Source organism: Tupaia chinensis, unplaced genomic scaffold, assembly GCF_000334495.1.
Source record: "Tupaia chinensis unplaced genomic scaffold, TupChi_1.0 Scaffold143813_1, whole genome shotgun sequence".
NCBI lineage: Eukaryota > Metazoa > Chordata > Mammalia > Scandentia > Tupaiidae > Tupaia > Tupaia belangeri.
In genome coordinates this window covers 7,571-34,990 of record NW_006203663.1, presented here as the reverse complement: position 1 = coordinate 34,990, position 27,420 = coordinate 7,571, and the positions used below count along the sequence as shown (strand labels likewise).

General features: G+C 48.2%; 1 protein-coding gene across 3 annotated transcripts in view; it reads left to right on the top strand.

Moving 5' to 3' along the window:
• CYTH3 (cytohesin 3) overlaps window positions 1–26,737 on the top strand; it is a 28,890-nt gene extending 2,153 nt beyond the window's left edge. The window contains exons 2-13 of one of the 3 annotated variants that reach the window (XM_027766980.1): window positions 109–173; window positions 712–778; window positions 6,141–6,259; window positions 11,379–11,459; window positions 14,478–14,590; window positions 15,715–15,811; window positions 17,016–17,067; window positions 17,342–17,453; window positions 22,790–22,866; window positions 22,962–23,033; window positions 23,162–23,316; window positions 23,519–26,737. In XM_027766980.1, the coding sequence (XP_027622781.1) occupies window positions 136–173; window positions 712–778; window positions 6,141–6,259; window positions 11,379–11,459; window positions 14,478–14,590; window positions 15,715–15,811; window positions 17,016–17,067; window positions 17,342–17,453; window positions 22,790–22,866; window positions 22,962–23,033; window positions 23,162–23,316; window positions 23,519–23,591 (1,056 nt within the window). In that variant the 5' untranslated portion in view covers window positions 109–135 and the 3' untranslated portion in view covers window positions 23,592–26,737. Of the gene's footprint in view, window positions 1–108; window positions 174–711; window positions 779–6,140; window positions 6,260–11,378; window positions 11,460–14,477; window positions 14,591–15,714; window positions 15,812–16,355; window positions 16,574–16,918; window positions 17,068–17,341; window positions 17,454–22,789; window positions 22,867–22,961; window positions 23,034–23,161; window positions 23,317–23,518 lie in introns of those variants that run through there. The other 2 variants (XM_006165130.2, XM_027766981.1) reach the window with 2 other exon arrangements.
• Window positions 26,738–27,420: the final 683 nt, after the last annotated feature.

Here is a 27,420-nt window from a genome sequence, read left to right as displayed (position 1 = left end):
AAGACCTCAAAGAAGCTTGTGTCTAGAAGGCAAAAATTTCAGAGTCTAGAAGAAAGAAAGTTAGGATCCCTCTCCACCCTCCAATATTCCTTTTTGTATTTTTGACAGAGACTGAAATATGAAATTGCAGAGGTGATGACAGAGATCGACAATCTAACTTCTGTAGAGGAGAGGTAAATAATTTATGGCTGCACTCGTGTTACTTCGTCTCCTCCCTACTTCACCTCCACCCTCCAGCTGAACTGCAGGGGTGAGAAGGACTGGGGGTCTTTGGAGATGTTCTTTGCTTTTTCTCCCCCCTCATTTTTTCCTGCCTTTCATGGAGAAGTTAGGGGGTACTTCTCTGGATGTTATTTCCAATCCCCCACTTTTTCTAAGTCATTAGTTACCTTTATGGGTTTGGGGATAAGCCCAGGTGCTTCAGAATTATATAGCAATAACCTGTTTGTATCATAACTGCACTTTTTAAAAAATGTTATTTTTTCATCATTAGCTTTTTCCAAAGAAGTATATTGCAAGTTATCAAATGTAAAAAAGAAGCCACACAACTTCTGCTTCTGCCATGCAGTGGGGGGAGCTTCTTCATGAGGGCCTATGTTTTTCTTTCATTAATTCATCGTGAGAGAAACCCACAGAGGGTCTGTTAGACTGTAAAATCATTGCACTCTGAAAACACTCAATAACCACTTTTTAATTGTTTCAAATGAATAGCAAAACTACTCAGAGGAACAAGCAAATAGCTATGGGGAGAAAGAAATTCAACATGGATCCCAAAAAGGTAAGAGAATACTTTTAGTTTTCTGGCATACAAGAGGTCAGATGATCAATTTTAATGGCTGTCTCCCTTTTAGACAGCAGTGGTCCTATTACTTCATAAAAAGACTGGGAGTGGACATTAACTTTCTATCAAAAAGGAAGTACTCATGGGTGGGTAAAGCAGGATCCTGTTGAAGCCCCTGGACGACAAGGCCTTGGTTTTGATGTGAGGGCCTGAGTGGGAAATAGCCTTGCAGGAGGCAGCTCAGACCACCCATCAGGCTGACAGTGGATCCAGGCAGAGCCTTGACTATATGTGGTTATTGCCCTGTGTCTTCCCACTGGCACTAGGTTCTATATCCAGGAATCACAAAATTAGTAAGGGGCAAAGGCTGGAGTGAAATCCAGAAGTACGGAATCTGTAGATGTTATCATCTGGGTGGTTAAGTGGTTCTAGTAAGAGAACTTTATTCTTTCTCTTTGCCTTAAAAAGAGTACCTGTATGAAAGAACAAGGAATCCTCCATATTTACACCTTGGTCTCTCCTCAAGTTGGGTTTCTTGGGTTTTGTTTTGTTTTGTTTTTTTAAACAATGACACCTGAAATGTAAAACTGCTTATTTTTGAGATTGAGCTAAAGTCCACTGGGTCCGGGACTCGAACCGCAGTCAACTACATGGGAGTCCAGAGACATAGCCATTGTACCATCTGCTGGTCCCATCATTTTTTCTTTTCTTTTTTTTTTTTTTAAGGGCAAGTGGAAGTAAGTTTATTAAGTATACAGAATGGGCTACTTCATAGATGGAGCAGTCCCATGAGAGGAGATGGGTGAACATATGATTCTTCCTCTAAGAGGAAAGGGAAAAACGTTACCCTAAAGGAGGGATAGAAGGGCTACTTCATAGGCAGGACAGCCCCAATCTGGATTTTCTTAAAATACACACATCTACAGCTGGAGGAGAGTTTTTGTTTAATTAATATTGTTCTAATCCACTTTGCTGCTAATTACAGAAAATACCTGACACTGGGTCATTTGTAAGAATAGAAGTGTATTGGGAACCAGCAGTTAGCGTAATGGCTATGTCTCTGGACTCCCACGTAGTCGACCGCGGTTCACGTCCCGGACCCAGTGGCTTAAAACTCACACCGGGCACGCGTACGTGTGTGCCTGAAATCACGAGAGGAGAATGGAGGAGAAGGGATTGTAGCGTGACCATCCCCCCTGGCGGGAGATTTTTCACTTTCTGTCTCTCTGGCGAGCGCACGCGCTCTATAGCGAAAACCTCTCCAAAAAAAAAAGAATACAAGTGTATTTATTAGCTCATGGCTTGGAGGTTCAGGACCCAGGGACTGCATCCAGTGAGGGTCTTGTTACTAGTGGTCACGTGACAGGACATTGCAGACCCGCAGTCCATATGTCTGTGTCTAGTATCTCTGGCTTATTTCCTCTCCTTATCAGTCTACTAGGCTTCAGTCATGGAGCCTCCCCAGCCCAGGCCCTGAGACCTTATCCTAATCTCCCCACAGAGGCCTCACCTTTTAACACAGTAGATGAATTTTTCACCCTCTTAATCTAGTCACAGCCAATCTCAATGCATGAATTTGGGTTGGGGTGGGGGAGCACATTCAAGTACTGGCAGGTATACTCTAGCCTCTATGAAGACTTCCCTGATGCTTCCTGATTCTCTGCCTGTGGGACACAGATCGCCTCCAGAATGGGGTGAAATGCTCAATGGGAACGGCTTTGTGAATTTGGTAATAATTTAATATATGATTTGTAAAGCATCTTGGGATGCTTTATAAAAATAGATCTTTTGGGGGAGCTATGGTGGTGTGGTGGTTAAGGCGCTTTCTCTCTCTCTCTGGTCAAATTTAATAATAATAATAATAATAATAGCAGCAACAATGATGAATACAATTAAAATAATTCTAAAAAAATAAAAATGAATCTTTTTCAAACTGGACCTTATGTTTTAAAGAGACCCAAGTGCAGTAGCACACCAGTAAGTTAATGGATAAATTCAACTCTCATCAAACACACACGAACGGATAGTGCTTTTAAACTACTGGGCACGTATGCACACACGCCAGCATGAGTTTAAGCCACCGGGTCCAGGACTCAAACTGCGATCGACTACATGGGAGTCCAGGGACATATGCCAACTGCTGGTCCCCAGGTACATTCGATTCTAAAGTAGCACCTGTGTTTACAAATAAACAAAAGATAAGTTTGATTAGATCAAGGATGTTGAGAAAACTACAGCCTCTCCCCTTCATTCTCAATTTCCTAGAAAAGCCTTAGAAAATAAAATACATAACAAGCAGGAGTTCGTTCAGTGCTGGAAATTGAAGAGTTCCTGAAAGAAGATAAACTGGAGGATCAACTGAAGGAGGAAACCATGCCAAAAACACAGAAAAGAGAGAACTTCTGCAGGAAGTGAGAGCAGTATGCTCAGAGGCAGCTTCAGGGACATCTAGATTATACACTCTGATGAACTCATGCCAAGCAGCAATGTATGCCCCCAGGCCAGGGAAGCAAGAGGGAGCATTGGGAAAATAGTGGGCTGGCAGCACAAAGAAAAAAGAAACACCCATCCTCAAGCAGTGGCCGTCAGCACCGCTCACGTGGCTGCCTGACCTTCTCTTCTGCCAGGATGCTACAGTAAAACCACAAGCTGACAGCATTCGGTTAGGCCATTAAACATAAAGATGAACACCCAACCTAGTACCATCAATCACTTGAGGACGCTAGCACAGTGAAGAGAAAACAAGAATAAACAGACCTAATAGAAACAATAAAAGGATGGGGCTGGCAGGTGGTGGATAAGGGCGCTGGACTCCCACATGGCCAACTGTGGTTCGAGTCCCAGACCTGGCGACTTGCTTTCTCACTTGCTTGCTCGCTCGCTTGCTCGCTCTCTCTCTCTCTTTCTCTCTGGTTAAATTAAAATAAATAAAGTTAAATAAATAATTCTAAAAAAAAAAACAATAAAAGGAAACCTTGAAAAGTAGAATATTTGTATAATAAATATTATCGAAGAGAGAAAATGTTTCTGGGATCAGCAGTTGGAGTAATGGCTATATTGCTGGACTCCCATGTAGTTGACCACAGTTTAAGTCCCGGACTTGGTGGCTTAAACTCACGTTAGGCGTTTGTGCGTGTGTGCTGTTTCTCTCTCTCTCTCCCTCTCCCTCTCTCTCTCTCTCTTTTCCTCATTCATAGAAGAGATAAAACAATAAACTTCAAAAAAATACAATAATGGGGCTAGCAGGTGGCCTGGTGGTTAAGGTGCTGGACTCCCACATGACTAACCATGGTTCTAGTCTCAGATCCCAGCAGCTTGGAAATCATGCCAGATGTGTGTGTGCATTCCCAAAATCCCTAGAAGAGCATGGAAGAGAAGGGGTTGGACGTTGCTGTCCCCCCAGGGGGTGATTTCTCACTTTCCCTTCTCTCTTGGGGGTCTCTCTCTAGCTAATGCATATGTCCTCTGGCAAAAACCTGGCAAAAAAAAGTACAAAAGAAAAACTGTTAAAAAAGAATCTTTACATGGGACCAGCAGTTAGCATAATGGCTATGTCGCTGGACTCCCATGTAGTCGACCGCGGTTTGAGTCCCGGACCCAGTGGCTTAAACTCACGCTGGGCGCGTGTGTGTGCATGCCCAGGATCCTGAGAGGAGAATGGAGAAGGGATTGCGGCATAACCATTCCCCCCAGGGAGGTGATTTCTCGCTTTCTGTCTCTCTGTCTTTCTGGCGAGTACACGCGCCCTATAGCAAAAACCTCTCCAAAAAAAAAGGGAAAAAAAAAAAAGAATCTTTACAAATGAATATACTGATGTAACCAAACCCAGAACAAGAACTTTATAGGGTGCTTTTCTGATATTGCCTCCTAGTAAATTAACTCTCCTATGAAGCTGGTATTCCTTTACCCATTAGTTAGATTTACTTTTAAAAAAAATGTTTTCTAGGGGCCATCAGGCGGCGTGGTGGTTAAGGATGCCAGACTCTCACATGGCTGACCGCAGTTCAAGTCCTGAACCTGGCAACTTACTTTCTCACTTTCTCTTTCTCTCTTTCTCTCTCTCTCTCGCACGTGTGTGCATGTACTCTGTCTCTCTGAGCAAACTGAAAATAAATAAAGTTAAAATAATTCTTTTAAAAATGTATTTTGTAAATGGAATTAAAATATACTCTTTTTTGTCTTTTATTCCATATCATGTCTGTGAGAAGCATTCATGTTATTGAGTGTTCATTCCATTTCATTGCTGCATAATCATTCATAAGAAAAGGTGAATTTATCTCTTTTCTTATTGACCTACTGTTGAGCTGTTTCCAGTTTTTAGAGATTCTAAATAAGATTGCTATGGAAGTAGATGCATTTTTTAAAGAATTATTTATTTAATTTTATTTATTATTATATTTTAAAATTTTGCTATAGGGCATGTGTGTTCACCAGAGAGGGTGAGGGGGAGAAAAGGTAGGGGGAGGGAAAATGAGAAAGCAAGCCACCAGAACTTGAACCGCAGTTGGCCATGTGGGAGTGCAGCACCTTAACCACCACACTGCCTGCGGGCCCCTGTATTTTATGTTCTTTTAATGATAATAGAAATGTCCAGATGAGCTGTACAGATGTGAGGAAGTCCTGGTCTTGGGCACAGAAGGTCCTGGCTGGAAGAGCCTCTCTGAGTTTGTAGAAAACCTCCTTAATAGATGCCAGAACATCCTCCTCCCTTAATAACCTTGCCAGCCTGCATTTTGAGACCAGCTCTGAAGCTGCATCAGAGGCCTTTATATCTGTGTTCAAAGCAGGAGGGAGGAGGAACAGCATCAGTCCATGCATCCCCTTCTACCAGGAAATCAAAAGCTGTCCCAGATGCTCCCTGCAAACTTCTGTTCCTGTCTGTCTAGCCAAATACGTGTCACAGGGTCATTTCTAATCCCAATAAAGGCTGAGAAGGTGACCATCTAGTAAAGGATGGCAGGGAAATTGGGGATTGGGGTGGATACTGGGTTAGCTAACCATCAACAGCTGTCATATATAACATGTTCCTTTCACAAACAAATCCTTGTCCTGAGCTTGGGAAACCTGGTATTATTGTTACTTCCGCCTTTGTAGTCTCTGATAACCACTCATAATGGCTTGCTCAGTAGCCCTTTTATTTGTCTTTTAACCTGTTAAATTGCCAGGAGGAATGAATGTGCTTTTTCTTTGATGGATGAAATGTAGGAGGTGTTGTACAAGTCAGATCGGAGGTTGTATAGATCCCTCTGGCGTAATTTCTGCTTTGTCCAGACCAGCAAGATCATCACATTAAGTGTATGTCAGTCTTTGAAAAGCAAGTGTGAGTGACCTAACACTTCCTATTTACATTCCTCTTCAGGGAATTCAGTTTCTAATAGAAAATGACCTGCTCCAGAGTTCCCCAGAAGACGTCGCCCAGTTCCTTTATAAAGGAGAAGGCCTGAATAAGACCGTCATTGGGGATTACCTGGGTGAGAGGTAAGTTGCAGGAGGATGAGGAGCCCTTCTAGGCCCTCCCAGCCTGTCCTCTGTCCCCTGTAGCTTTCTCTTCACTGGGGGCTGTCACAGCGCTGAGTCATGGGCTAGAGGGGTGCATGTGCTTGCTTCCCTGTACCTAGTGAGCCCTGTGTAGTCACCCTCTCTCCTGCGCCTGTGTTGAGAGCATATTAGGGTAATCTGGGGTCCCGCAGACTGCACTCCCCCGGCATCTTTACTCAGTACTCACAGTGTGGCGGCCTCTTTCCTCTCATTTTGGAAAGCATCTTAATCTTCAGGTGTCTTACCCAGAAATACACCAGAGTTCTCAGTGGTTTTCTTTTCTGTTAGGGCATGAATAAAGGCGAAAAATTACTCATTTTTTTTTTTTTAGAGGTTTTTGCTATAGGGCGTGTGCACTCGCCAGACAGACAGAGAGACAGAAAGAGAGAGAAATCACCCCCCGGGGGGATGGCCATGCTGCAATCCCTTCTCCTCCGGTCTCCTCTCGGGATCTTGGGCACACACACACACATGCGCCCGGTGTGAGTTTAAGCCACCGGGTCCGGGACTCGAACCGTGGTCAACTACGTGGGAGGCCAGCGACATAGCCATTACGCTAACTGCTGGTCCCAAAAGTTACTAATTTTTAAAAAATAAAAGTAGGGACTGGCAGGTGGCATGGTAGTTAAGGGTGCTAGACTCCCACATGGCCGACCGCAGTTCGAGTCCCAAACCTGGCGGCTTGCTTTCTCACTTTCTCTCTCAATCTCTCCCCAACCCTCTAGTCAAATTAAAAATAAAGAATTAAAGGTAAATAAAATAATTATAAATAAATAAATAAATAGTAGCAGGTCAGATTTACTTTCTCAACCTTCTCCACTGAAAAGTTCACTTGCTCTGCTTTAGCAGAGGTTAGGGCAAGAATGCTAAGGTGACACATGTCCCACATCTGCTGAATTAGGCTTTTGTCAAGGACTAGACAAGTTTTTTTTTTAGAGAGATTTTTGCTATAGGGTGTAGACATTCACCAGAGAAACAGAAAGTGAGAAATCACCCCTAGGGGAATATCCACACTGCAATCCCTTCTCCTCCAATCTCCTCTCAGGATTTTGGGCACACATGCACACGTGCTCAGCGTCAGTTTTTAAGCCACTGGGTCCACGACTTGAACTGCAGTCAACTACGTGGGAGTCCAGCAGCATAACCATTATGCCATCTGCTGGTCCCCAGAAAAGTATTTTTAAACAAAAACACATGTCTTGGTCCACTGTTATATTGATTACAGAAATACCTGAGTCTGGGTAATTTATAAAGAATGGAGGTTCATTTGACTCACTCTTCTGGTTACTAGAAAGTCCAGAGGCATGGGGCTGGCAAGCAGTGTGGTAGTTAAGGCACTGAACTCCCACATAACCGACCATGGTTCAAGTCCCAGACCTGGTGGCTTGCTTTCTCACTTTTCCTCTCTCTCTCTCTCTTTCTCTCTCTCTCTCATCAAATAATAACAAATAAAATAAAAATATTTATTTTTAAAAAATGCTCAGAGGCAAAAGGCTGGCATTAGACCAGCTTCACAACATGGAGACAGAGGACAGTGGGTGCATTCAGAGAGAGCATGGTCTGTGTTCTGTGTTGGTCCCTGTCTGCCTCATTTCCTTTTTTTATAAACCTACCTGGTCTCAGTCATGGGTGCCCTCCCCTAACCGCTCAATTAATCTTCTCAAAAGCCCCACCTTTTGGGACTAGAGGTGGTGTGGTGGTTAAGGTACTAAACTCCCACTTGGCCTACCATGGTATGAATCCCAGACCTAGCAGCTTGAAATCATTCTGGGCTTGTGTGTGGCCAAGATCCTGAGAGGAGAACTGAGCAAGGATTGGTGACATGGCCATCCCTCTTGGGGATGGTGTCTCACTTTCCCTCTCACTGTCTCTCTCTGAAAAAGTACATACACCCTATGGCAAAAACCTTAAAAAGCTCTTCCTTTTTCCGCCATCGTGGTGTGAGCGGTCCACTCGGCTTTTTGCCATGTCTTCTCACAAGACTTTCAGAATCAAGCAGTTTCTGGCCAAAAAACAGAAGCAAAATCGTCCTATTCCCCAGTAGATTAGAATGAAAACTGGTAATAAAATCAGATACAACTCCAAGAGGAGACACTGGAGAAGAACCAAGCTGGGTCTAGGAGGAACTGGACAGGAGATGGCCACATATTTATGCTGTACCAAGGTCACTATGGTCTTGCCACATCAAGCTGGAAATGGTCACCACTGACTGGACACTTGTGTTTACTGGGAAAAAATGATGCTTCACTTTGGTTCTAAGTTCTGCATTGGTAGGTTGGTTCGGTAATAAACATGTGAGACCTTTAAAAAAATCTTAAAAAGAAAAGTTCTTAAAAAGGTCCCACTTATCAACCCCATAATTGGTTAGAGTTTTCACCCTCTTAATCCCATTACAGTGGCTCAACACATGGATTTTAAGGGACATATTCACAGTAGACCAGTCCAATGGTTCTAAATCAGGGCGGTTTCTGTCTCTAGCATATGATTGACAGCACTTGATCCACGTGAAAGTGGAATACTTTCCAACTTGTTCTGTGAGACTGGTACCAGCTTACCAAAACCAACCAAAGGCATCACAAGAAAGGAAAACTGAAGACCAATATCTCTTATGCATATAGAAGCAAAAATCCTGAACAATAATTAACAGATCAAATCCAGCAATTATTGAAAGGGTAACGTACCAACTAGGATTTCTCCCGTGAATACAAAGCTAGTTCAATAAACGAAACTCAGTGTTGGTGTTGGTAGGTGGCGTGGTGTGGTTAAGGGCAGTGAACTCTCACTTGACTGACTGAGGTTTGGGTCCCAGACCTGGTGGCTTGCTTTCTTGCTTTTTCCCTCTCTCATTCTCTCTCGACAAATTAAAATAAATAGTTTAATAAAATAATTATTTTTTTAAAAAAACTCAGTGTAAATATTATCAATAGAATAAAAAGCAAACTCCCTCTGATCATCTCAATAAATGCAGGAAGAGCATCTGGCAAAATCCAATACTACTTCATGATAAGAAACACTCAAAAAACTAGAATTAGAAGAGAACTTCTTCAGCATGATGGGCAACACCTATGAAAAGCCCACAGCATAACATCACACTTAGGGGTTAAAGACAGAATGGTTTTCTGTAAGATCAGGAGCAGGTCAAGGATGCCAATCAGCTGTCATCACTGCACTGCTGCTCAGCATGGTATTGCCATCTCCAGCCAGGACGGTTAGGCTAGAAAATGAAGATAAAACCATCTGGATTGGAAAAGAAGAAATAAAACTACCTCTACTTGCAGATGACATAATCATATATATAGAAAATTTTTAAAAATCACTAAAAAAGGGGCTAGCAGGAGGCATGGTGGTTAAAGGCACTGAATCCCCACATGGTTCAAGTCCTGGAACTGGTGGCTTGCTTTCTCACTTTCCCTCTTTCTCTGTCTCTCTCTGATCAAATGGAAAATAATAATAATAATAAATAAAGTTAAATAAAATAATTCTTAAAAAATTTAATCACTAAAAAAAAACCAGAACTAATTAACAAATTAAGATCACAGGATACAAAATCAATATGCAAAACTTAATTGTATTTTTATACAGTAGCAATGAGCAACTGAAAAGAAAACAGCTTCAGGGCTAGCAGGTGGCATGGTGGTTAAGGCTCTGGGCTCCCACATGGCTGACTGTGGTTCAAGTCCCAAGCCTTACAGCTTGAAAAAAATCCCTATGGGCACATGTTTGTGCGTGCCCAAAATCTCAAGAGGAGAATGGAGAAGAAGGGATTGCAGCGTGGCCATTCCCCCAAGTGCAAACATGATTTCTCACTTTCCCTCTCATTGTCTCTGTCTCTCTTGGGTGCACACACATACCCTATGGCAAAAAGCCATAGATAGATAGGTAGGTAGGTAGGTAGGTAGGTAGATAGATAGATAGATAGATAGCAAAAAGCCCTAGATAGATAGATAGATAGATAGATAGATACAAAGAAATGGATTAAGGGTCTGTATGTAAGAAGTAAACAGCAGACGAACAGACAAACCCTGGCCTGAACACCAGAACATCCACTCACTGGCAAGGTACAGCACCTCACACAGCCTGTGTCTGGTGCAGCCTGTGGGTGGGGCTGCTGGAATCCAGGCACTTTGCTGTCTTGGGGTGTCCTAAGCATTCCTTGTGACCAGGGCAGCTTCTATGAGTTAAAAGCCAGGGAAGCATATTGATTGTGTTGCATAGCTTTGCTTTTTAGGGTCATCCTTTATATTTAAATAAATATCAGACCTTTTATTGTATTCTCACATTTAAATTAGTTTATAAAATCAAATATAAGGTTCCCCCCAAAAAAAACTTTTCTTTGTTTTGTTTAAACAGTTTTGTTTTGTTTGGAGAGGTTTTTGCTATAAGGTGCATGCACTCACCAGAAAGACAGAGACAGAAAGAGAGACAGAAAGTGAGAAATCATCCCCCCAGGGAGGATGACCACACTACAATCCCTTTTTCTCCATTCTCCTCTTGGGATCTTGGACATACACGCATACGTGCCTGGCGTGAGTTTAAGCTACCAGGTATGGGACTCAAACCACAGCCGACTACATGGGAGTCCAGCGACATAGTCATTATGCCAACTGCTCGTCCCCCCCAAAAAACTTTCTTGTCTGAAGCCAATGTATGCTTTATGGCTTACAGCCTTGGGCAATTTGCTTTATTTCTCTTAGCTTCAAAAATCCCCCTTTATGAAATGGGAGAAGTTATAGGGCCTGTCTAAGGGTCAGCATTTAGAATAGCAGGATGCACTGGGAGGGCCTTACAGCTTAGCCTGTGAGTGCTCATAGAGTGTGTGTTGGGGGGGGTATCATTTAAGGGTTTCTCACAGTTTCCTTTCCCTGACTGCCCAATCATGAAAGAAGATTTAAAATATCCTATTGATCTTCCTCTACAGTAAGCCAATTTACAGTGGAAAAAAAATCTTAACTTTTAGTCATACCCGTAAAACAAAAACTCTGACTGAGGAAATGTTTTTCTTTTGAAATGATAGAGGTAACAGGCATTAGGCTTAAAACGTGTTTCCTTTCTTTCCTAGGGATGAATTTAATATTAAAGTTCTTCAAGCTTTTGTTGAACTCCATGAGTTTGCTGATCTGAATCTCGTACAAGCCTTAAGGTAAGCATCTAACTGTACCCTGGGAGTAGACCAGATACAGAGGCCATGGAAAGGCTGGTCTTGGACAGTGGTGGTTGATCCATTTGGTGACTCAGCCACACATCTTCGCGGACGCCGGCCCCTTCCTCCACAGCATCCTCTAACAGCCCCACACAGAAATGACGCGTGTGCTAGGGTAGTTGGCATACCATCCTCATTGTGACCACCAGTTCTGCGTTCCGTTCGTAGTTCCCATGCTCCTTGCATATTTAGTGACACCTGAGTCTTCAGTGCGTTCTTCCCTCTCCTGCTGCATGCTCTGCACTCTGGTCCACTTCACAGGAGATTTGGCCCCAGCACCAAGTGCATAGATGCCCTAGAGTACCAGGGAGAAGGTAGACTTTGCCCCACTGGAGGCCACTCCTTGGTCCTATGTCATCCAGAGGAAGCTCAGCGTCACTGGGCATCATCCCAGGTGGATAGAGGAAGATCATCTTGTGCGGCCAGTCATGACATACAGTCCTTGCCTGGATGCCTTGAGCCGCTCCTGCACCGTCTGGAGCGGTGAAAGGAAGTCTTCTTCCTTGGTGTCTTCTTATGGTCTGGGTCTTGACCCTGAGCCACCATCCAGGTGATCTATCCAGCCTGGGCCCTGTTAGGGGTTGGGAGCTCCCTCTGGAAGGAGACTGTTCTTGTGTGAAGAAAATGATGACCATGTTTTGTCTGGTTCACATTCTCAGACCTTAGTGTGCGTGTATGTGACCTGTTTCCTCGGGGCCTTACTTAGCTGCAGACCGAAATGCTGGCAGCGTTTCTCTGATCATTTTGACATTGTGCTCATGGCAGCCTGGGACCCAGCCACGCACTGACAACACAGATGTGAATCCTGCAGCTATAATTCACATTTTCCAGACTCGGTTGTTGTTAACTATGTCCAGAGAGAAGCATAGGCCTCACGTGTCTGAGAGGGGTGTGGTAGCATGGCCACTGCACTTGTGTTCCATTTCTTCTAGATAATGTGTCTCTGACCCCAGAGCTAAAGAGGGTCCTAATAAATCCACAGGTGTTGAAGTCTGGCCTTACCTCTGACCAGGGATGGTCAGAGCGCTACTGCCATGACCCTGCCCAGTAGACCCTCAGGCTCTGCCTATCCCGTAGCTCCTCTGCTGTCCTGAGGCCCAGGTGGAAGGAGCATAGGTGACGATCCCAGAGCTCCCCAGCTGGGAGGGGCTGGAGGAGGGCATGGATAATAGGTATTTCTGAAATGTAAGCTACGTAGGCTGTCAGAAGGAACTGGTTGTGGTAGAAATAAAGAACAGCAGAGCTGGGTGAGGGTCCTCAGGCTGGCTGGAAGGGAGGCCTGGGCCTGTCAGGGGAGAGGAGTGGAGAATCAAGCAAGGCACGTAGGGCGGGCAGCCCACCTGGGGCCTGTCACTTGTGGCAGGTGAGCGACGGGTGGGGGAGGTAGTCTGATGGCTGTCTGGACCTGCCAACCAGGAAGCTGGGTCTGGGCTAAGAAGGGCCCAAGTGGCTGGATCCCCAAAAGAGGCCTGAGCGAGAAGAGGAAGGGGTGGGACAGCAGGGAGCATCCCCATTTAGGGGAGATGCAGAGGAAGGAGAACCCTGGAGGGCCCAAGAATGGCGTCTCCCTGGTGTGACTGCTAGTAGGAACAATGTTTCAGAACCACATTCAGTCCAGAAGCTTAGTCAGAGCACGTGGTCTAACTCAGCCCTGATCCTGGGGCTGGGGCAGCTGCTACATCAGACACTGCTGAGCGACTGGTGTGTGTGACCTGGTTGTCGGTGGGACCTGGGAAGATCAGGACAGGCCACAGCCCCCGCCCCTGGGCTCCCAGCCAGACAATAAATCGGGGAGAAGAGCTGGTGGTGGTGGACGCCAGGGTGCCTTGCAGCTGAGGGGAGCAAAGAAGGGGGTGGGGGAGTACTGTTAGGTTGGGCAACCAGGGGAGACCTCAGGGAGAAAAGGGGATCTGCCTGCCTGGATGTCGTCCCTGAGACAGAGTGAGAGCGTCTGCCCAGCAAGGCAGCACCAGGTTCTGGCTGTGACACCTGACAATGTCGATGCTGCCTTGGAAATTGTCCTGCTGGCTCTGGCTTTGCCCTGTGGTTGGGTGTCCCAGGAGGACAACAAAGTCTCATTTACACTCTTAGGACCACATGGTGACTATGGGGATCTGGCAAGGCTCTGCGGATTACCTGGTAGGTGCAGGAGATGGTAGCAGTAGGGTTGAAGAAGTGTTAGGATTCTGGCTTCTTTCTTTCCTTCCCTTCCCTTCCCTTCCCTTCCCTTCCCTTCCCTTCCCTTCCCTTCCCTTCCCTTCCCTTCCCTTCCCTTCCCTTCCCTTCCCTTCCCTTCCCTTCCCTTCCCTTCCCTTCCCTTCCCTTCCCTTCCCTTCCCTTCCCTTCCCTTCCCTTCCCTTCCCTTTTTTTCTTTCTCTCTCTCTCTCTTTCTCTCTTTCTTTCTTTCTTTTTCTTTCTTTCTTTTCTCTCTTCTTGATTTTTGCCTGGATGTAGTCCCTGTAAGGTGCATGTGCCTGCTGGAGAGAGACACAGAAAGACAGTAAGAAAGTGAGAAATCACCCCCTGGGGGAATGGCCACACTGCAGCCCCTTTTCCTCCATTCTCCTCTGCGGGTTTTGGATACGCGTACGTGCACCCAGTGTTATTTTCAGGCTGCTGCATCAGTACTTGAACTGCAGAGCTGGCCATGTGGGATCCAGTGCCTTAAGTGCCACCACACCTGCCGGACCTAGGATCCCAGATGTTTTTAAGGCAGAGGCAACAGGTCTTGCTGATGAATTGATTGTGGGCAGTCAGTACCTGTCTGGAATTATTAACTGGAAGGAACTATCTTGAGTCTTTTTCTCTCTTGGCTTCTGCTCTCAATACCCCTGCTAGAGCTGCACCCTGGCCGGGAGGAAAGTATCCTTCCTGGAGCTGGGGCTGAAGCTGCTCTGGCCATGAGGCTGAGTTCGTTCTTAGGTAGGGCCACTCCTTGAGGTTTCTGTGTCTCTGCAGACAGTTCTTATGGAGCTTCAGACTTCCAGGAGAGGCTCAGAAAATCGATCGCATGATGGAGGCTTTTGCTTCACGCTACTGCCTGTGCAACCCCGGGGTCTTCCAGTCCACAGGTTGGTAGCACTTTCTTTCTTTCTTTCTTTCTTTCTCCCTTTCTTTCTTTCTTTCTTTCTTTCTCCCTTTCTTTCTCCCTTTCTCTCTCTCTCTCTTTCTCTCTTTCTTTCTTTCTTTTTCTTTCTTTCTTTTCTCTCTTGATGATTTTTGCCTGGATGTAGTCCCTGTAAGGTGCATGTGCCTGCTGGAGAGAGACACAGAAAGACAGTAAGAAAGTGAGAAATCACCCCCTGGGGGAATGGCCACACTGCAGCCCCTTTTCCTCCATTCTCCTCTGCGGGTTTTGGATACGCGTACGTGCACCCAGTGTTATTTTCAGGCTGCTGCATCAGTACTTGAACTGCAGAGCTGGCCATGTGGGATCCAGTGCCTTAAGTGCCACACCACCTGCTGGACCTAGGATCCCAGATGTTTTTAAGGCAGAGGCAACAGGTCTTGCTGATGAATTGATTGTGGGCAGTCAGTACCTGTCTGGAATTATTAACTGGAAGGAACTATCTTGAGTCTTTTTCTCTCTTGGCTTCTGCTCTCAATACCCCTGCTAGAGCTGCACCCTGGCCGGGAGGAAAGTATCCTTCCTGGAGCTGGGGCTGAAGCTGCTCTGGCCATGAGGCTGAGTTCGTTCTTAGGTAGGGCCACTCCTTGAGGTTTCTGTGTCTCTGCAGACAGTTCTTATGGAGCTTCAGACTTCCAGGAGAGGCTCAGAAAATCGATCGCATGATGGAGGCTTTTGCTTCACGCTACTGCCTGTGCAACCCCGGGGTCTTCCAGTCCACAGGTTGGTAGCAGGGCTTGCATCCCTAACCCCTCGTTAGTCAAAGCCTCTGGCCATGGAGGAGGGAGTCCTGGTGGCCATGGCCTTCACGCTTGTTCCTGGGAGCCTACTCTCCTCGAGCCTAGATGGCCCTGCCTGTGACCACCTACTGGACCCACCCACACCCACCGGGCTTTGCTACTTCAGAGGATGGGCTGCAGGCAAACGTGCCTCCCGCCAGGCCTCCTGGGTGTATCCCCCACACTCCTAGGTTTCCATCTGCGTTGTTCTTGGGGGCACTCAGTCCCCGTGTAGAAGTGCTGGCTTACCTCGGGCATCTGAGCCTTGGCCTTCCTTCACTCATTGCAGACACATGCTACGTGCTGTCGTTCGCCATCATCATGCTCAACACCAGCCTGCACAACCACAACGTGCGCGACAAGCCCACGGCAGAGCGCTTCATAACCATTCTTTCTTTCTTTCTTTCTCCCTTTCTTTCTTTCTTTCTTTCTTTCTCCCTTTCTTTCTCCCTTTCTCTCTCTCTCTCTTTCTCTCTTTCTTTCTTTCTTTTTCTTTCTTTCTTTTCTCTCTTGATTTTTGCCTGGATGTAGTCCCTGTAAGGTGCATGTGCCTGCTGGAGAGAGACACAGAAAGACAGTAAGAAAGTGAGAAATCACCCCCTGGGGGAATGGCCACACTGCAGCCCCTTTTCCTCCATTCTCCTCTGCGGGTTTTGGATACGCGTACGTGCACCCAGTGTTATTTTCAGGCTGCTGCATCAGTACTTGAACTGCAGAGCTGGCCATGTGGGATCCAGTGCCTTAAGTGCCACACCACCTGCTGGACCTAGGATCCCAGATGTTTTTAAGGCAGAGGCAACAGGTCTTGCTGATGAATTGATTGTGGGCAGTCAGTACCTGTCTGGAATTATTAACTGGAAGGAACTATCTTGAGTCTTTTTCTCTCTTGGCTTCTGCTCTCAATACCCCTGCTAGAGCTGCACCCTGGCCGGGAGGAAAGTATCCTTCCTGGAGCTGGGGCTGAAGCTGCTCTGGCCATGAGGCTGAGTTCGTTCTTAGGTAGGGCCACTCCTTGAGGTTTCTGTGTCTCTGCAGACAGTTCTTATGGAGCTTCAGACTTCCAGGAGAGGCTCAGAAAATCGATCGCATGATGGAGGCTTTTGCTTCACGCTACTGCCTGTGCAACCCCGGGGTCTTCCAGTCCACAGGTTGGTAGCAGGGCTTGCATCCCTAACCCCTCGTTAGTCAAAGCCTCTGGCCATGGAGGAGGGAGTCCTGGTGGCCATGGCCTTCACGCTTGTTCCTGGGAGCCTACTCTCCTCGAGCCTAGATGGCCCTGCCTGTGACCACCTACTGGACCCACCCACACCCACCGGGCTTTGCTACTTCAGAGGATGGGCTGCAGGCAAACGTGCCTCCCGCCAGGCCTCCTGGGTGTATCCCCCACACTCCTAGGTTTCCATCTGCGTTGTTCTTGGGGGCACTCAGTCCCCGTGTAGAAGTGCTGGCTTACCTCGGGCATCTGAGCCTTGGCCTTCCTTCACTCATTGCAGACACATGCTACGTGCTGTCGTTCGCCATCATCATGCTCAACACCAGCCTGCACAACCACAACGTGCGCGACAAGCCCACGGCAGAGCGCTTCATAACCATGAACCGCGGCATCAATGAGGGCGGGGACCTCCCTGAGGAGCTGCTGAGAGTGAGTCTGCCAGAACCCTGCTTCCGAGCTGATCTGGGGGTGGGGACATGCACAGGTATTTCTTCTCTTTATCCCTTAACTTGTCTTCAGTTTGCAGGATTTCAAAGTCTGTGAAAATTGGCAGTGCCAGTTTATTTTAAATACATCTTTCAGGGGTCTGTGCTTCCCTGGCCCTGCTGAGCTTCGAGGTTACCCTGCCTTGGGGAGAGATGGGCAAAGCCTGGCTGCCTCTCCTGTTTGAATCCCTGAGCTTGCTGGTTTTTCCTTCTTACAGAATTTATATGAAAGTATTAAGAATGAACCATTCAAAATCCCAGAGGATGATGGGAACGACCTGACGCACACGTTCTTCAACCCGGACCGGGAAGGCTGGCTCCTGAAGCTGGGTGAGCAGCAGCCTCCCGCCTGGGGCTGGCCTGGCTGTGCGCAACCGGTGGGACCCCTCCGCCCACCCCACGGCAGCACCTCCCGCGGGGCTTCTCCCCAGCTCCTCATCATAGCGAATGCCCCTAACAGCGAGGCAGAAACGCTACAAAGAAAGTGCATTTAAGCTATGGTCTGCTCTAGGTAGCCGCACGTCCCAGAACCGATGGCCGCTTCTCGGAATTGTGACATTTCAGAGCGAGGTTGCCCTCTGTGTCCACGGCAGAGAATAATGGCCAGGCTGCACGACCCGTCCCAGAAAACTGCCACGTTAGTGTCCTGATAAATCCAGGGCAGTTTTCTGTATGAGAAGCAAGCGCATTATCTCCAAAGAACCTGTGTGCCTTTCTCTTGGTTTGGTGTGGCTGTGATTTCTGATGAGTGGTTTAAACGTGCCTTCTTGTTGTTTTCCTTCTGCCTGTGGCTCCCACCTTTCTGTTCTGTGACGGGCTGCCCCTGCTTGTCCTGCGTTAGGAGGTACGTACCCAGTGGCTTCCTGCCCCCTCCCTCAGCGGCTCGTTCCTCTCCCGTTTCTCTCCCCCACGGTGGTCTGTGTGAAGCTCTGATGTGTGGCTGCCATTCATCTGATCCATTTGGCTTTGGACTTGCTGGGGTCGGCGTCGTGCACGGTGTGGTGAATGTGACACCCGCCCCCAGGGGCAGGGTTGAGAGTGGCCAGGACCGGAGAGCTTGGTGACACAGCGTGGGAACAGGCTTGCCCCCCCCATGTCCTTAGGGGCTCTGTAGCAGTGAGGCAGCTGATAACCAGCCCTGTTCCTGCAGCACTGCAGTCACCCTCATACTAACCAAGCAAGCATGTTTGCATCCCTGTGGAAAGATTCCGAAACGTTATAAAGGCTTCCTCACCATCCACAAAGGAGTCGAATGGCCTTTATACTCTGCGGGCAATTTTAAGAATTGCCATGGGTTATTTTGACTCTGGAGGGGGGAGAGCTTTGCCTCAAACTGATAGTAAAGCCTTCAAGATGTAACAACTGTATTTTGTCCAGGCATTTTTAAGGACAGATTGTTGCTTTGGAGCAAGTAGAATACTAGGGCTGAAGAATTCTGGTGATTTTTTTTTTTTTAATGGAGAAGGATAAGACACAGCATGATGGTAATATACCAGTAAAGGCTTGCCTCTGCCGGCAAGATAGGAGGGCACACCATGGACTGCTGTTCCCACTGGGGTCTCTGACCTTGGCTATTGCTCCTCAACTTTTCTCGGACTTTGCCAAGGTTAGGAATGTTCTGGATCTTTACCTAAAACCTAGTGTCATAGTCGTGGACTTTGGTGCCTGAGCAACCGTAGATACACACCATACTCTAAATCATTCGTGCCTGTGGTCCTGGAACTAGGGCAGGGGAGGAAAGCATCCAGAAACCCATGGTGCACTTGGGCAGCAGGTGAGTGTTCTTGCACTAGATGCCTTCCTGTGGCACCTGTATGCTGTCCAGTGTCCTTCCTGGGACAGAGACGACAGTGCCTACCTGGCTGCTGGTGTGTCCTCAGTGCCACCTGGGAGGAGGCTGACTCTAAAGACAGGAGTGAGTGAGTGAAATAAAGACATAGCCCAGCTTGTGTTTTCTAACCCATTTTCTGGTTGGGCAGATAAACATGCCACGGAATGAGTGCAGAGTACTTGTAGGAGCTGCAGACCTGGCGTGGCACCAAGTGGGTGCCGAGGAGGGACCTGGTTTAGGAATTGCAGCCAGAAGCGCATGGGTTCCTCTGGGCAAGCCAGCTGCTGTCCAGCAGCCTTGGCTCCCTCTATCCCCTCTTGCCCTGCAGCCTCTGTCTCCACCCTGTTCTCAGGAGTGTAGTCTTGTGGGTTGTCACTGTCTATAGAGTGGGTTTCAGCTAGCAGTGGGATGGTCTAGCTGAAGACCAGTGGAGTGGTCTTCTGGGGACATGGTGCTGGCTGGATCCACAGTGTGTGTTGCCAGGCAGGTACTTGTAGGAGTGTGACCTTGCTTGTTGCATTCCCATCATAAGTTTTAGCAGGTAGCTCTTTCCACCCACAATAATTTGCTGTAGGGTATGTGCACTTGCTGGAGACAGAGAGAAGGCAAGTGAAAAAGGATCCCGTGGGGGATGGCCACTTCAGAATCCCTTCTCCTCTACTCTCTTCTCGGGATTTTGAGCACACATGCATGTACACATGCCTGGAGTGTTTTTTCAAGACAGTGGGTCTGGGACTTGAACCATACAGTCAGCCATGTGGGATCCAGTATTTTAACCACTATGGAACTTGGCTGGCCCCTAGGTGGCTCTTCTAAAAGGCCTGGATACAGGGCCGGCAGGTGGCGTGATAGTTGGGGTGCTAGACTCCCACATGGCTGACCACAGTTTGAGTCCCAGACCTGGTGGCTTGCTTTGTTTTTTTTCTTTTTCTCTCTGTCTCTCTCTTTCTCTCATTAAATTAAAAAATAATAACAATAAATAAAATAATTCTTTAAAAAAAAAGAAGACCTGGATTTTGCTGGAGCATAGTAGCTTGCATGGCTTATGACTGTTAAGTAAATAACTTAAGATATTGAGCTTTGAAAATTATTTGTGTATAAAAACATGTAATGGGTCAGAACTGAGCTATCAGAAAGAAAAAAGTGTGTGTGTGTGTGTGTGTGTGTGCACTCTGCATGTCCATGCATGTGTATAGGGGTGTGTGCATGCACATGTGCACACGCCTTGTCACAGCAATGGGAATAGAGGGGAATTTGCAGCGAGAAAGTGGGTGCTTACACTGTAGAAGGAGCCATGCGCCCTGCAGGCCTGAGAGTTGTGTGGAGTGTCCTTCCAGCAGAACCTGCTATGGCTCCAAGCCCAAGATATTGCCCCTGGTTCCTACTGAGCTAAAAGGGCTTGGGCTGGGCTGAGCTCATTCTGGCCACCTGTAGTCCTGGCCTGCAAAGCTCCCCTGGTCACAAGGACCAGGCAAGGCTGGGGCTGCACAGACACGCCCCAGATGTGGGAGCAAAGCTACCTCCCGAAGCAACCATTGGCATCACATTGGTGATGAGCTTGGGGCCAGGACACACAGACAGGCCCTACCTACCCACTGTGACAGGAGAAGAAGGAAAAGAGCAGGCACTAGACAGAGACAGCAGCATAGCCACTTCTGGAAAGTTCTGTGAGATCTCATGCTCAGGCCTCACACTGAGGCTAGACCCAGGGCTGGTGAGGGAGAGGCCAGGGTTTGGGTCTTAGACTGGGTGCAGTGGGATCCTTTGGGGGCTGTAGCAGGTAGGGATGTGGCCAAGGTATTTTTTTCAAAAGATGCCTCTGGCTGCTGTTTGGGAACCGTGGGGGCAGGAGAGCAGCACAGGGCACCAGCGTTACATGGAGGGGCCTATTCTGGATGTCCTCAGGGAACGGGGGGAGGCAGAGGTGATGGCAGCAGTCAGTGGGGGTGCTGTCAGCTGATGCAGTCACAGTGCCCTGTGGGGTGGGGTGGGGGAAGTGCCTTAAAAGAACCAGCGTGTCATCCTTTTCTCGTGGTCTCGGGGGGTATAGGATGCCTCTCTCTGTCCCCTTGTCAGTGGCTGACTTTGGGATAAGACAGGGTTGCCCAAGGAGACAGGTTGTCTCCTAGCCCCCACCCCTGTGTGGATGTGCGCCTCCTGTTTAGCTCCAGCAGGTGGGAGAGGTGTGGGCTGAGGACTGGCATGAAGGCTGAAGTGAGAGAAGGGCTGTAGGGCTCCCCCCGGGCCTTGCCGTGGCGGTGCCCAGTCTGTGCTGGGTCTTCAATGGGGTGAGTGAGACAGGCCCACTGCACTGGGCAGGGAGGGGTGGAAGATTGCAGGGATGGAGCTGTGGACAGGATCTTGGGGAGTAGGGCCCAAACCAAGGCTCCAGAGAGACGTTGGAGAGAAGGGATGTCATTCCAGGCCAGAGGAGTGGCCCGAGCAAAGGTGCGAAGATGCAAGCTGGGCAGGGGAAATGGTTGGGCTAGGTGGTCTGAAGGGCGTGGTCAGTGTTGAGACAGCGCCTTCCCACAGGTGAGGTGGTGGGACACCGGTGAGGAAGGAACCATGTGACAAGTCTGCCTGGGCATAGGGACAGCTAGACTGTCAGACTGCTTCCCCTTGCTTCACCCTTGCAGGCTACCTTAGGCCATCAAAGGACAGAAGGTCTGATGGGTGAGGCAGGGATGGGTTCCCAAATAGGCTGTAGAGACCCTTCTCTGCCAGGCATGGTCAGGATTTCCTCCGGCCCTACAGCAGGCGGCTTCTCACACTGCGTGTCTGCCAGCTGAAGCCCAGTCAGAGACCAGGAAGCCCTCCTGCCTCAGCCTGCAGACACTCACGTCTGAGAATCCCACCCAGCATCGCTTCACGCCGCCCTGTGACTGAGAGGCCTCTCCTCCATCCCTGCCTCCAGTCTTAGCACTCTGTGCTGGGGGGTGTCTGTGACCATCGTTCCCCTCGCGTGTCACAAAGGGACTGGGCAAACCCCCCCACACCCCAGAGAGTGCTGGGGTGGGAGGGCACTTCTCCCCGAGACCCCAGGTAGCTTTTGGATCTGTTACATGTTGTCGTTTTTTGGTTCTTTGTTTTGTTTTGTTTTGTTTTTATTAAAGGAAAAAAAAAAAAAAAACTCATATCAGAAGCAAGGGCTAGCAATTGAAGTCACTTGCCTCTGCTGAATGTTGAAGCGTAATGAAGATCTCCTTTCCCGTCGTAAAAGGAGAGTAGGTGGAGATGGACCAGATGTGTGTGCATGTGTGTGTGTGTACACATGTGCTCCAGATCTTGTTAAAAGGTTAATTCAATCTACAATTCCCTGGGCCAGGGGATAATTGATGTCGATGGGTCCCAGGGATGCCCAGAGGCCCCGGTAATGTGGTAACCACCCTGACGTAACAGGATTAAGCCCGGCAGACCTGGTGAGCGGCACTGACTTCATCATGCTGTCATCTCATGGGGGGAATTTACGCCCATCCATTACCACTAACTTTCCAGGAAGCAGATTTGAAAAGCGACTGTGTCATCTAGAGTGACCCAGGGTCGCCATGGAGCGGCACCTGTGCAGGCCCAGGGGTGGGGGTGCATGCGGGCCCAGCCAGGCACCCAGCCACCCCCTGGCTGGCCAGCCACTCAGCTTGTCCAGGACTCGGCTGCCCGTGCTCAGAATGTCCAACACTGTCACAAGGAGGAAACTTAAAACCAAGCTTGGCTCCCAGTGGCCTTTCTGAAAATACAGGCATTCGTGTGGGACCCAGGCCCCTCTGCGGGGCCCTCAGGCTCTCTGCTGTGCAGGGGAGTGGGGTGCCTGCTCACAGGACTCTTCTGCTTCTAGGAGGGCGCGTGAAGACCTGGAAGCGGCGGTGGTTCATCCTGACGGATAACTGCCTCTATTACTTCGAGTACACCACAGTAAGTAAGGGGCGCCTGCCCGGCCTCCGCACTGCCACACCGCGGGCCTCCTCCGGGTGACTCGCGTGAGGCTGGCCGTGCACTTCCTCTCGTAGGATAAGGAGCCCCGGGGAATCATCCCACTGGAGAATCTCAGCATAAGAGAGGTTGAAGACCCACGGAAACCTGTAAGCTGCCTTTGTTTGCCGACATTGCTCTCTCCTGCCAGTCTGGCGCCCAGCAAGGCACCTGAACATGGGTGTGAGCTTCTTCCCCAGGACCCCCCGTGACAACACCCCCCTTCTCTCTCCACTAGAACTGTTTCGAGCTTTATAACCCAAGCCACAAAGGGCAGGTCATCAAAGCCTGTAAGACAGAAGCCGATGGCCGCGTGGTGGAGGGGAACCATGTGGTGTACCGGATCTCGGCCCCGAGCCCTGAGGAAAAGGAGGAGTGGATGAAGTCTATCAAGTGAGTGGGGCCGTGTTCCTGACGGCCAGGCCGGGGAGCAGGAGGGTGTGTGACCGCCCTGCAGACATGAACACGCTGTGCACGGTCTCCCGGGCACGGAGGCCAGCTCTCGGAGTGCAGTCTGCCGTTCTAGGGCCCTAGGGATGCGGCAGGTCTGACTTTCTCCTCCGACCTAACCTGTTTGCTTTGCCTTTTTCACCAGAGCAAGTATCAGTAGGGATCCTTTCTATGACATGCTGGCAACAAGGAAACGGAGGATTGCCAATAAGAAATAAGGCTTTCCTGGCTTGAGCAGGCGGAAGTAAAGACCCAAACCCCACAGCAGAAAGTGACTGGAGACCTCCCTCAACACCTCGGGCTGCTCACCCGCAGACCGTGTGGCGGGGCGCCGCAACCCCGTGTCATGCTCACAGCTTCTCCAGAACCTCCATCCACTGCCCCCTGTGCGTCCCCTGCATCCTGCGCTGTGGGCTGGGACTGTGGCCGGCTGGGAGCATCAGGGAGCGACTCCGTCCTGCCTCCACCCCAGCACCCACAGTCGGGCAAGTCTACGATGTGTTCCCAGTTCTAGCAGCAGCAGCGCCAGTGGTTCAGCCCGGAGATCTGTGCAGCAGGCGGGCCTCGTTTCCATAGATCGGAGCCGGTTGTACCAGCCGTGCCGCTCGCCTTTATTTTTGGCGGTGTTAATCGTTCTAGAAGCTGCTGTTTTATATCAAAACAGGAAAGGAAAAGCTACCCATTTTTTATTCAGAATTTTTTTTCTCAGATATATAGGATTATAGCTTTTATATGCCTTTTTATATTCTGAAATTATAATGAAAATACTTTCTAACAGTAGTATTTTTAGAATGGCAGCTATAAATTTAACTCTTGGACACACATATATACTGTGCACTGAAAAAAAAAGTATATATCTATAATGCAGCACCTGTGGGAGGGACCCGGGAGGGCGTGCGTACTGTGCGGGAGCTGGCCGCTCCTCAGGCTCAGGGGCAGCCGACTGGCTGCTCTGGGGAGGGAGGCACCTGGTGTCCTTGAGGACACTTGCAGGGCCTCCAGGTCTCATCACTCCTGCAACCTCCCTTCAACCCAGACTTGTTAGTCCCATAAATATTTTCTGAAAAAGCAAATCATTAAGATATAATGACCATGCTTTGGGATGTTTGTCCTGTAACTGCTGAATCCTAGAAAACAGCTTTTTCTCTGGACACAGATTATCTGCATGTTGAACCACATGAAACTGCTGATACTCAATAGTTGACTGTTTTTGACCTAAGCAAGTGCAGTTTCATAAGGTTCAGCTGAACACGTAGCTCCAACCAGCTCTTGACCACATGCGTTGCTATTAAAACCTTTTGGCAAGATACTTATTTTACTGACATTATAATAATTTGACAGATTTTTTTTGATGTAATGAAGACATATCAGTAACTAGAAATCATCTTATTCCTTGTGTAGTCCATGTTTTCAGAGATTTGATCTTCCCTTGTGAGGAGGGAAAGAACAAGCTATGCGTGGCACTTAGGGTATTCTGTGAGCAGTTCAGCCCTCCCCCCAACCCCATCACACACACAGGTGGTGGACTTGGGGACCCCATGGCAGGAGGTGCTTAGTGTGTTTGCTGGAGAAGTGTGAATGTGGATCCCCACATGGAGCTGTCAGAACTAGACGGGATGAGGCTGCGGTGCTTGGGGTGAGACAGGGCTGGGGACAGGTGCCTGTCTCCCTGGAGCTTTCTCTCTGCCTCCAGGAGGCCTGTTATCCCATGTAGAAGCCTCTTGCCCATGGGGTGTTCTGCCTCACCTGCATAGATGCCCCATAAACTTGCACCCTTTGGAGGCCATTTGTACATGTGTACCAAATGAACATCCAGAAAGAAAACCTCAGACAGTATGCACTTAGGTGCCGTTCTGAATAGCAGAAGTTACTGTTGTGAGCTGCTGTGACAGGCGCTGAGTGGCTGGGGACCCTTGGCCTCTGTGCAGCTGACCTTGTAGCTTTAAGTCACACTAGACTAAGGCCATAACTCTCCATCATGCTTCAGACTTTTTGTTTGTTTTTATTCCCAAGCTAGTAGGCTTTCTCACTGTACTGATACCTCAAATTTTAGTTTTTGAGAAAGGCAAGTCAGCATTCTTGACATGCCTGACTGATATATATGCAACTCTGGCCTCCCGTCTTCCATGGAAACAGAGACGCTGTCTGGACCCCTAGACCACACACTGATGATGGCCGGCTCCGGCACTGCCCACCCCGGGCTGGCCCCACATACAGGACTGGCTGTGGTGCCAGCAACATCAGCATCTCATCCCGTGGACGGGCCACTTCCTCTCGTCTAACCCAGGCATGACCCTGGGAGAGAATTTTCTGTCTTTTGGGTGTTGAGAGAAGTGAGCATGGAGTCGCCTGATGATAAATCTGTTTCTCCACCACGATCATCGTATATGAGCTTCACCTGATGACTCTTCACCCAGGAACAAGGCAGAAGGCCGTGGTGCTTAGTCTAGATAACTTGCCATAGAGTGTTAAATGATGTCACCTACTTCCAGGTTTTGTTGCGACAGTATTAAAATGAAGGACATACGGCCATCACGCCACTGTGCCCTCAGGCAGCCTAGTCCAGGAGACCCACCAGGTCAGGGACTGTGCAGGGCTGGCCTCCGCCGGCACTGACCAGAACTGGCACAGCTGTGATGTCCCCTCGCAGTGGGCGGACCTGGCCACACGGCCTGAGCCTCGGCATGATCGGTCATGTCATCCTCCTCCCCACCCTGATGTCTGTGCTCAGTGCTTGAATTATTAGTCCCAACTCTGGCCAAAGACAAACTTTCCTCCAGAATCAAAGGGCAGTGTGCAGTGAAGAGGAGCCCTGGGCGGGAGACATGGCCGCCATAGCCTGTCTTGCTGAGCCCTGGTGAACAACTGAGGTTTAATTAGACCCCGGACACAGACAAGCAATAGTGTGTTCAGGGTCATGGAACATTTTTGAGCAGTTTAAGGTGGTACCAAACTTGAGTCAAAATAGGAGCTATTTATAGATGAAGCAACACTTAATGCTTCATATAAAGCAATGCATATTTTAAAATTACAAATGCAGGTATCTCTACATAGATGTGCTTTGCTGAGAAGTTAGGTCTGTCATAGACCAGAAACCACAAGTTGTGATTTCTTGTTTTCTTATTTTTTTCTTAGGAAACATTTCTATTTACAGTAAATATAGTTAATATGTAAATAATGTACATATATATATTGATTTCTGGAGTGTTATTCAGTGTATATTCTCCCACAACTTGCATGAAGAAATATCTGTATCTACTGATATTTTGCTGTAAACTGAACAGTAAAATAGGAGGGTGGATGGCTGTCACAAACTCTTACAAATACTATGTTCAACAAATAAAAATCAAGTGTATCATTAAAACAAAACTGAGACTTTGTTCTTTGAAATGGAGACATTGTTGGGTCTAACAAGCCACATCCTGACTTCACTCACCCGTATCTGGGGCTTGCACTGCCAGTCCTGTGCCTGACAGCCTGGCCAAAGGCACCGCCTGACAGGCCATGGTAGGAGCTTTGTGGTGGTGGGTTTTTTAACATTTTTTAGGTTTTGTTTTTTTTTTCCCCTTCACTATAGGGCACTGTGTTTATTAGAGAGAGAGGGAAAGTGAGAAATCCCCCTTGTGGGGGAGGGGGGATGGCCATGCCACAGTCCCTTCTCCATTCTCCTCTTGGGATGGGCATGCACTCACACGCTCCCAGCATGATTTTCAAGCCACCCGGTCAAGACTTGAACCATGGAGTTGGCTATGTGGGACTCAGCACCTTAACATCCACACCACCTGCTGGCCCTAGCTTTATGGGTTTTAAGGAAGTGAATGTGGACAACAGGAAGAAGTCAGTGAGAAGTGTTATAAGCGAATGGGGATAACAGCAGTAAAAAATAAGACACAAAATGTTTAATTTGCTGCCATTTATATACTATATAAATTTTACATGCTGTATATTTACAGTGGGGCAAGTGCTTTTTTAATCTTTAAAAAAACAAAGATCAAACTTTAGACATCTCTGAACAACACAAACTGTATAAACCATACAGATTATTCA